Below are 10,755 nucleotides of genomic sequence, written 5' to 3' on the forward strand. Positions count from 1 at the left end.
GTCCTAATGGCCCAGTATAATGATGGGGACACCATACTGTAAAAAGGCACTGTCCTTCAGATCAGATGTAAACCAAGGTCCCAACTCTCTGTGGTCATTAAAAATCCTGGGGCACTTCTCGATAGAAATTGAGGTGTTACCCTGGTGTCCTGGCCAAGTTTCCCATTGGCCTTCACCAGTCATGACCTCCTAATAATCCCTATCTCTGAACTGGCTATATCACTCTGCTCTCCTCCCCACTGAGAGCTGGTGTGTGGTGAGTGTACTGGCGCACTATGGCTGCCATCGCATCATCCAGGTGGGGCTGCACACTGGTGGTGGTGTCAACATTACTAGTCTTGATTAACTAAAACCATGTATCAATATTGCAGCTTTAGAATAGACGTTCAAGGTTAAGTTAGACAAAATTGTGCTTAAGAAACATGTCATGATCTTAGTATGCTTTAATCTTCGCGCATACTAAGATTAGTAATGATCGATTAAAAAGAAAAATTAAAGTTGGAAAACTTCAATGGTTACTACTCGGTATAGGCACGCACTGTACCAGGAATGCGAGTATATAGTTACTTAATTAAACATATTTTCTATCCTAAACAACACCAGTCCAATTCACTACTGCCAGGGCTAATTAATAAATGATCAAAGTCTCGCAAACCACCCCGCCCAAACCGAGACCCTGATGTCACTCGTTCACGCCCACAGCTATGGCGCTTCCGGACTGGTTCACTCCGCTGTTCCTGGCGGCCGCGGCGTCAGGGCTGTTTTGTATCTGTCTCCGGTACCGAGGGGTGAGGAGGAGCTTCTGCACCAAAAATTTATTCATGAGGATAATGGCTCGAACGGAAAAACCACTCTTCCGGATCGCGTAAGTGGCGGCATTTTGTGTTTTTTGCTGACCAGGCGAAGGAGGCCAGGTTCCCAACAGTGGGAGTGACTGTACTGTTTGTGCAGCTGACAGCACCTTTACTGCTGATCAGGTGCCCTGGCCTCAGCCACAGGAACCACGTCTGTGCTGTACGTGTGTTTTCATTTAATGAAATCATGTTTTTGCAGGCGTATATACAGACCTATATATTGGTGTCCACACCGTAATAATCACAGTAGAGGCGGATCATTACCGTGTGTCAGTCCCGTTGTGACTAACAGTATGAACATTATGCATATGTCAGTACCCTGTGGTAACGGCAAGAGAAGCAGGAGAGTAATATTGGACATGCTAGTGGTTTCAGTGCCTTTATGGTTTAATTAAAAAAGTTTTGTTTTGCTGAAGCCTATGTCGTAGATTTCAAAATTAATATTTTCTGTTGTGAGGTGATCATGTTGCATGTTAAGTCCCCTTAAACTGCAAAGTAGTTCGTCGGATCTATCTGTGTGTACTACAGCAGTGTTTACATTTCAGGTACACGCTGTACACACGGACTAAACTGGGGTATATGTTCTACAAGAGGCAACTGAGAAAAGCTAGAGAGAAATTTCCCACTGGTCACTCCTCTGTCCAGCCAATGGATATCAACGGTGCGTGTTCTAGAGTTTAAAACCGTGTCCATGTGCGAACATACCTTGTTTAGATTATTGAACAAACAGATGCAAGTTAAAACAATACATTAAGCCACTCAAGCATAAGGGTACAGTATAAATTAAATTACTGAAATATCAGTGGCTTGTTGCCATTGAAAAACTTGATTTGTCTTTAAAGTCATGATTTCGTTAGCCTGCTATGAAAGCTATGATAATTGGAATATTGTTCCAGAGTAATCAAAAATAATCAGAGTAAGAAAAAGTAATTAATCCTAAGTAATTTTGTATGTTAAATAATCTGGACTAAAAAATAAATCACATCAAATGGACATATTAGCGGATAGACCTTAATATCTTTTAATCCAAGGAGTTGTTATACAAAGTTAAAATGTGGAAAATGTTGCATTCGTAATTTTTAATCTCCTTCGGTGATTCTTGTTTTATGTTTAGGTATTAAGATTGTGCCAATTCCTATACTGTCAGATAACTATAGTTACCTGGTGATTGACAAAACATCAAATGCAGCTGTGCTTGTGGATCCTGCTGACCCACAGGCTGTCCAGGTAAGTGACAAGCAAGTTAGCATTGCTTACTTGTACCGTATTGTTTGTCTAAATGGGTTTGATGCATTAACATACTTAAAACTTCTCATTTCTGCCGTCACAGAAATACAGGTGAAATATCACCTGTCACTGAATTTCAGTAAGACACATCTCTCTTGTTTCAGCTGTGTGGTCAAATTGAGTTAATTTAACTAGTAAGAATTCCATTGTACCAGTACATGTACCGGTTACATATGGCAATAAAGTTATTTAATTAGGAATGGATATTGTGCGAAGGCTGGACTTTGGGTGCATTGGCAGTTAAATACCAGACCATGTGGTCGACACATCTTGACCAGATGGTAATAAATGTATAGCATGGACATGTTACATTTAAGAATAATTTAGTAATCTGTCTAAAAATATGGTTTCTTAAACATGTTTTTTAATTTGTTACATGCTTTTTCTGAAGACTGATTTTATATACAAAGTATTCACCGTAAATGTTTGTTATATAAACATTTTTTCGTCTCTTTACATCTGTCATGAGATATTTGTACGTCAAAACAACTGTCCAAAACCAAAACTATCTAGTTCACTTCATGATTTGAAGATTTGTTTTTTAATTTGTTAACAGATGACTTGTGTTCTACATTTTGATTGTGAATAATCATCTGCTCGCTTTAGTCAGCCCAAAGTCAGTACAGGTCTAGTCAGTACAAGACCACATACAGTAGGCAGGGTATTAGCAGGAAATAGACAGCAGTTTATCTAAACAGTAATGTAAGAAAAGTCTGCATATGAAATCTCTTGTTTTCCAATTTAGGCATGCCTTGAGGATGAAGGAGTGACATTAGAAGCTATTCTGTGTACACACAAGCACTGGTGAGGAGAGGCCTGGTTTTGGTTTACAACTCTTTATTAAATAACAGCCTCTTTAAATCAGTATGACTGTAACTTCTAGCATGGGCTGTGCTATAACTACACTTGATTTATGTTGTCTGCCCAGAAAAGTGTCACAAACACCTAAATGCTTGAGCTGCACCACTGATAGTTCAATGGCTTGTGCCCTGGGTCTTGTTTTCATCTGAGCAGCATGGATTATTTTCCTAGAGCAGCTGTATCTGATGGGTGGGGAAAAAGGTGTCCAATTATGTTCAGTTATAAAGCAATGCATGCATTTTTTATGCTTGATATTTTATTCAAACCTGGAAGCTCACACTGCAGATTTCTAAGTGTAACATAAAAGTGTTACAGTAAATGTCAGCAAAAACTAAAAAGAAAACTAGAAATAGGTCGATTGTGTAAGTATTCAAGTCTGTGAGCTCTATTTGGTGGATGCACCTTTGGCAGCAATGACAGCTGCAAGCCAAATAGGATTGTAGCCTATATGCTTTGCGCACTGGCTTGGTACAAAATTTGTCCATTCTTCTTGTGAAAGCCCTCTCATGTTGCTTGGGGATTGTTTGTGCACAGTAGATTCTCAATAGGATTCAAGTCAGGACTTTCACCCAAATATGTTCACATGCTTAATCTTAAGACCCTACAACATAGCTATGACCTTGTGCTTTGGATCAGTGTCCTGCTGAAAGGTGAATTTTTGTCCCACTTTTAGGTCTAAAGCAAGTTTTTCTCTAAGATCTGCAAGCACATTGTTCCATTTAAGTTTTCCATCAGTCTTCACAAGTTTTCAAGTCTCTACTGATGAGAAGCTAAACTATAACATAATGCAGTCCCCATCATGCTTGACAGCAAAGGATGGCACTGATTGAGTGATGTACTATACTGTTTTTGATGTAATGTTTTGTCTTTAGACCAAAGATTTTCCAAGTTTGTCTTGTTTGACCACAAAAACCTTTGCCACATTTTTGCGGAATAAATCAGGTTCTTTGTTGCGAATTCCTTGGAGGTTTAGTTTAGCCCATGATTATATTAGTTTGCTCCTAGTTTATAGTTCATTATGTATTATGTATATTATGTATATTTTTAGTTCCATAAATGTCCCTTTGAGGAGTAACTGGGAAATTGTTGAGCCTTGGACATTTTCTTCCGTCTAAGCCACTTAACTTTGTAATTCTTTCAAAGTCAACATTGTCCCACAGAGGCATCCCTAACCACTTTCCTCCTTGTCCATCTGTTCAGTTTTGAGGAACAGTGGGATCTATGCAGTGCCTGTATGCCTTCTACATTTTAATTATCGACTTAACCCTTAATATCTCTTTGAGAATGATGTGAACATCCTGATCTGTATCTTTATGCAGTTTTTTTTTACCTGAGGTGTTAAGATCCTTTACCTGAGTTGTTAAGATCTCATGGTTGAGTGTTTGCTTGAAACTCACTAAATTATGTGAACCGCTATGTTGCACAGAGACAGAGGCCACTCTTTTAATTAACTTAGATATTCCACAGCATAGGCTATGAATACTTATGCAATGATGACTTATTTTCCATTTTCCTCAATTTGTTGCTTTCTTTTTGTCTATTGCTTTATTTGAGTTTGTGGATTTGGTTAAACATATAACAAATATTACAATTTAAAATTCAAAGTACTTTGACTTCAAGCTTTAAAGCAACGAAATATGAAAACTGTACAAGGATCTAAATATTTTCAAAAAGCACTGTATCTCTCAGCTACAGCATGTTAGTCTCCTAATCTAAACACAACTTTCATTTTTCACTACAAGCAAGCCAGTGCATTTTTCCTCACTGTCTGCAAACAAAGGAGACTTATTTTCTTTGCTGACTCACACACAACAATGTCCTTGTCAGTGTTTTATAAAGAAAATAGAGCTTTTGTTTGGGAAAAAATATTCAGTAAGTAAGAGTTACGGTCTTTTAGTTGATAGTTAAAAAAAGATTGGGCAGAAGGTCTTTGTTAGATAAATACAGCTGACTTTCTCTATATAAGTGTAACTTTTATGTGCATGTGTTTAAAAGGCAGGGAGGTGTATGTGCTTCAGCTTGTAGTTCTGTAACCAGTACTTTGCAATCCCCAGGGACCACAGTGGAGGCAATAAAGGCCTGAGAAGACTTCACAGCTCCTGTCGAGTGTATGGGAGTGCGATGGACAACATTCCGGGCCTCACCAAGTAAGTTTGAGATCACGTGCACATGAAAACGTGACGTATCGCATTCCCTCAAGACTTTTTAAAACTACATTGCTTTTTTTGTGAGCTTGTTTCCTTAATCCATTAATGTTTTTTTTCTCAAACTCAGATACACTTATGTGTAGATTGAATTTAAAATGATTTCTGAGCTCTGTCTCAAAAATATCAGCTATTGTTTGAGAGAAAATTAGTTTGCTGTGTCTGTTTTCACTTCCTTAAACTCCCAAACTGAACATCAGCTATTTCCTGTTTAGAGAACTGTAGGACTTGGTATTCGCTGGATGAACAGTACGGAGAGTTCTGACTTTAACCCAGACTGTGACATCATCTTATTTGATATCTCACAATTGCATTTTTTCCTCATTCTGTCATTGTTTGCCTTTGTGGTTGAATTGTATCTCCAAAGTTTTTATAGTTTGTTTTACTTGTTTTGCTGTTAGTGCAACTTTTTTTTATATAGCATGAAAATACCTCTGAGAACGTATAATATCTGAAAAGGTCTTCTGAGTTTGCTACAAAGAATTTGGAAAGAAATACAATGTCCCTGTTATTAGTTATTGTTCATTGAAGATATAAATACAAGCACATCTTATGTGCATTTAAATGGCAATTAAAATGCAACAAAAGAGCATTAGAACAAATAGCATTTTTGAGTTTTAAATGCCTCTCAGTATATAACAGAAAGATTGTTCCTAACTACTGTATATTTATAAAAGGTTTGTATGGGCACTTTGGACCTCATACATCATTTATCATCAAATAGAGTTTAAATATCTGTTCATACCAATGGTTTAGGATTTGTGCTCTTGAGTTTTTGTAATTCCAGTTTACAGTCAGATCCTAATGTGTACTTAATCGCTTTTTAATGATTGTTACTAATTGTAAATGTTTTTTTTAGAAGATGCTTCATTATTTTTTCATACTTACATTTTTTAAATCGTGCAAAGTAACAACAAGACACAGTTAACACACCCATATTTTTATGAAAAGTAGTATTTTTTATATTTTGTAAACATTACCATACTGTACCAGTATCTTGTCTCTGATTCTTTTGGCTATCTTCTAGTAAAACAGATGCTGCTGGCTCTTGTTAAGGGTCTTGTTACTGGCTTTTTTTGTCTAGGTCTTACTGTTGCGGCCACCTAGTTTGTGTCTTCATTAATTGTTTGATGACAAGTATTTGGATAATGTCATTGATGTCTATATAATCATGATAATTTGGCTTTATCTAACCAGAATATTCTCATTACACATGCCCCATGAAGTGCTCAGTGTTGTACTCTTCAGTTCTATCGTGAGTGCAGCGCTTGTGCATGCTTTGCTGAATTCATTTTTTTCTGTGATGTCAGCTATTATGAGCACAGTCAGTGCCTCAGTTTAGCTCTGCCTTGTGCTTGCCAAAGCAGAAGACTGTTGGCGTGGGAGTCAGGTGGCCCGGCACATGACACATGTGCCTTGTTTTTTGTGTAATTGCAGCCCTCTGTCAGACAGGGATTCGATAGATGTGGGCCGGATGCACTTCAGAGCTTTCTTCACGCCAGGGCACACTGTTGGCCACATGATCTATCTTCTGGATGGGAAGTCCATTGATGGCCCGTCGAGTCTCTTCTCTGGAGACCTGGTATTCCTTTCTGGCTGTGGTGAGTGTTCAGTTGTAGCGGGCTGGCATGCCTCAGGTGTTCACATCCTTTTGCCAGCAGCCAGCAGCCATATCACTCTGCAGCTCACAACTGGCAACCCACTGAAGCTAAGCAGGTGTGAGCCTGGTCAGTACCTGGATGGTAGACCTCCTGGGTAAAACTAAGGTTGCTGCTGGAAGAGGTGTTAGTGGGGCCATCAGGGGGCGCTCACCCTGCAGTCCATGTGGGCCCTAATGCCCCAATATTGTGACGGGAGTCCCCATTACCTGTAAAGCGCTTTGAGTGGAGTGTCCAGAAAAGTGCTAAATAACTGTAAGCAATTATTATTAATAATAATTATAATAATAATATTTTGTGCCTCACACCTTTGCTACACCACCTGGCGAGGCAGGAGTCCTCATTCATTTTTTCCCAGTTCAGTCACGCTGTGATCCTGACTGTGTTATCACTGCTGCTTTTCTACACTACTTTAGATGAGTAACTGGTATTCTCTTTAATTGTGAAGTAAAATGTGAAGCATTTTAGCTCTGCTTTTTCCATGATATACTACATAACTGCTTATGTGCAGCTTTTTTGCAAGATTTTTGTTTCTAGATAAAGTTACTTCTGTGTTGACTTTGTTGCTTTCTGAACGGTAGAAATGATATCTACCTGTAGGTTACAGTGGAAAATTAACGCAGGTCAAGGTAACAGCTCAGCTGTAAAGCAACTTAAGGCGATGATGACTGTAACAGTGTGGATGTCATTGAGTTTGTGTTGTAGGATAAAAGCTGATTTGTGTGAGAAGGTCTTTACTAGTTGTTCTGTATTGCGCAGGAAGAATCTTTGAAGGCAATGCCTCTACTATGCTCTCCTCACTGGATGTGGTTGGCTCCTTGAGTGATGACACCCTGTTGTGGCCAGGTATGACAGACTTAAATGTAACACAGCAGAAAAGCTCCATATTTAAAACTGATTTGAATAACATTTTGTAATATTAAATTACAACTATAGTTCACACATGAGAGTTGTATAAGGTTAAGCTTAGGAACCTAAGGAAAAAAAAACATTTGCCTCAAGAATGCTGTACATTACCACCTAATATTTCTGTACCTTCTTAAAATTATTTTTTTAATTAATTTATAGTTGAGTGGTAAAAAATCCAGTTTCTTGTTTCTAATGAAATATCATAATAGGTATTTCGAAGGGAGATTGTGCTATAGTGGCTGAAGGGTCATACAGCTCTTTTCTGTATTGAATGTCTTGGGTCTTGAGTAGGTCATGCAAACAGTGCAATTAAATGGAAAGCCTGGGCTAGTCATCACGTTGCCAAACACTTTAACATTGCATTTATGTATGAGATTTTCTAAATTAAGCGCAGTACAGCTTCTCAATTTGTGGTGATTACATATTGGTGAAATTTAAATATATATGCCGTGTCATTAAAGGTGTTTTTAAAATATGACATTTTTGTGTGTAACGTTTTCCTTGAGATATGACAACACTTTAATCCTCTCGCTCCAGGTCACGAGTATGCTGAAGATAACCTTATGTTTGCTGCTGAGGTTGAGCCAAGCAATGCTGCTAGGGAAAACAAATTTCTTTGGGTCTTACAGCAAAGAGGGCAGAAAATGTGTACGGTGAGCTGTCAACATTTGTTCGATGGACTTTTCAATGCTATTAGATTACAGACTGCTGTATTCTCTCCGCGAGCTGTCCCTTTCTGATGGTCTCTGGAGCACATGTATCTTCCATATGACAGTCTCTGCCTACAGGTGTGGATGTGTTGGTGTGTGGCACGTCAGACTTTTTGTATGGTTGTGCAGCAGTGTTTATTCATTCTGAGATACTCTACATATCAATGTAGAATTCATAAAGGAGGGAACGGTTGCTTTAAGTGGATTCCAGCGTTAGAAAGGTGGGTAGGGATCTATGAGACGGTGTGATTAAATAATTATCTTGTGGGAAAGTGTTTCCCATGAAATGGAAGGTGAGCTGTGACTCCTTCTAAGATGAACTTATGCACATGGCATCTTTGTACTGAACTGAAGTACGTTCTTGCAGCATATTATCACTCCGCCAACAATCCAAGGCACTTTAAAAGGAAAAAGCTGCCCACTACATTTGAAGCTGTTTTGTACTAACAGACCTTTAAAGTCTGAGAATAAATTGAAGGCCTACTATGTATTGCAATTCAGCCATGTTTGGAGCTTTTAATATGGATGAAAACATCCTATGACAATACGTTTTGTTAAGCTTTAGGAGTGTCTGAACTTTTTTTAAAGATGGGATTGAGATGTAATGCTTATTTGTCCATTTACAATAATGCTGAAATGACTGATGCAATTAATGACACTTCCTGACAACATGAAATCACTAATAATAAGGATGTTAATATACGTTTTTGACGTGGGGTTTGTCTTTTCATTACTGTTGTGTTGTGCATGAAGTGCCATGTGGTTTTGTTTTTGTAATGTGAACAAAATACACAACAGCATGGCCAGTCTGTCTGATGTCTGTTGCTATTCTAGTGCCCGTCCACGATGAGAGAGGAGAAGGAATACAACCCTTTCCTACGCAGCCACAGCCCGGAGCTGCACCAGGCTCTCGGCCTGCAGCAGGAGCTGGAGGAGGACTGGGCGTGCTTCAGGGCCCGGGTGCTGGAGGAGCTGCGCCGGCGCAAGGACGTTTACAAAGGCAGATAGTGTCTGGAAATACTGTTTCCAAAAGGAAAAAAACAATCTCCAACATGCAACTGTTTGCTTTCCCAGTTCCGAATAATGGGTGCATGTTGGGATTCCTCTCAGTGGAAGTTGTGTGAGTTTGGGTGATTCCTGTGGAATGCTGTTTAACTTCCATGAGCAAAATTAGAAACTTGAAGTGACATAAAAGGCAGAGGTACTGTTTGCTTGAGAGACCAATGCTGCACGTTCTGCTCCCCTGCTGCTGAGTTTTATAATTGACTTTGCCTGAAGTTGGAGGAAGCCTTCATGATGAACAGGCTACTGCATGAAGTGATTTGTGGAGCTGAGAACATGCAGCTATTGAACAGCAAACACTGGAGATACAGTGCACTGTGATGTGGCAGCTGCTGCTGAATTTCATTCAGGAAGGAAATTTCTTTAATGTGCTTCAGCTCATTGAACTGTTGAATAAATACTTTATATGCACTGTTGATAGTTTCATAAGTAAATAAATGGTGTTTAATATTTATGCAAGTTTAAAAAAACAGATTCCTTATGTTACTTGGAGTGGAGAATCAATTCCTAATTAATTTCCACTGTTGGCAATCTGGTGTACTGGTTTGAGTGTATGGTACATAACTGTGCACAGATTCACTCTTAACTATTGACTTCAGAAGTTGAATGTTAATGGCTTTCAAGCTGAAATAGTCATACTTCTAAATCAATCGAGCAGAGGAATTTACTAATGATTATTAAATGATGACCATTCTGGCATGGGTCCAGGGACTCTTGTCGTGAATGCAGAGCTTGTCTCTCCTGCAAATTCTGGTACATTTGAGTTTAATATATTTTCAATAGGTTTGCCATCTTTAGAAAGGAGCACTTAATGTTTGAAATATAATCTTATGTTGTTCAGCAACGTTCAGTAAACCTGACAGTGTTTGGTTACCTTTAGTTAGCACTTCAAACATTTTATGGAAATTTCTAATAAAGTTAATAATTTAATTGATGTCCCTGTTCCCCGAAACAGTTTGCATGATTAATTTTAATGTGGTGAAGGTTTGGATGCAGAGCCTTTCTCTCTTTTATTCCTTTGAAAATAACAGTAATGTGATCTTTGGATGTCCATTATTTCAGGTACTAGAAATACAACAGAATAACATGGGTTTGACAATAAAATTGTGCTCATCTGAGATGTTTTTCCGATCTTTTGTATTGGTGTCTCTGTGAATTTCATATTTACTTTTACTATCAATGAGATGGGCGTCCTGTATGTATCAGCAGT

General features: G+C 38.5%; 1 protein-coding gene across 1 annotated transcript; it reads left to right on the forward strand.

Annotated features, from left to right (window-relative positions):
- The first annotated feature begins 679 nt into the window (after window positions 1-679).
- On the forward strand, window positions 680-10,663 carry pnkd (PNKD metallo-beta-lactamase domain containing). Its single transcript, XM_088606313.1, has 9 exons — window positions 680-865; window positions 1,400-1,515; window positions 1,969-2,081; window positions 2,887-2,945; window positions 5,057-5,149; window positions 6,644-6,807; window positions 7,624-7,710; window positions 8,311-8,426; window positions 9,318-10,663. Exons 1-9 carry the CDS (start codon window positions 705-707, stop codon window positions 9,489-9,491), a joined length of 1,083 nt encoding a protein of 360 aa, XP_088462439.1. The 5' UTR covers window positions 680-704; the 3' UTR covers window positions 9,492-10,663.
- The last annotated feature ends 92 nt before the right edge of the window (window positions 10,664-10,755 follow it).

The sequence above is a fragment of the Lepisosteus platostomus genome, chromosome 14 (assembly GCF_059453375.1).
Source record: "Lepisosteus platostomus isolate fLepPlt1 chromosome 14, fLepPlt1.hap1, whole genome shotgun sequence".
Classification (NCBI taxonomy): Eukaryota; Metazoa; Chordata; class Actinopteri; order Semionotiformes; family Lepisosteidae; genus Lepisosteus; species Lepisosteus platostomus.

Bases quoted from the DNA above. Each gene is read 5' to 3' on its own strand.
- pnkd (XM_088606313.1), top strand. From the start codon at position 705: ATGGCGCTTCCGGACTGGTTCACTCCGCTGTTCCTGGCGGCCGCGGCG. The intron at 5,150-6,643 runs GTAAGTTTGAGA...GTGTAATTGCAG, and splicing joins AACATTCCGGGCCTCACCAA to CCCTCTGTCAGACAGGGATT. The intron at 8,427-9,317 runs GTGAGCTGTCAA...TTGCTATTCTAG, and splicing joins GAGGGCAGAAAATGTGTACG to TGCCCGTCCACGATGAGAGA.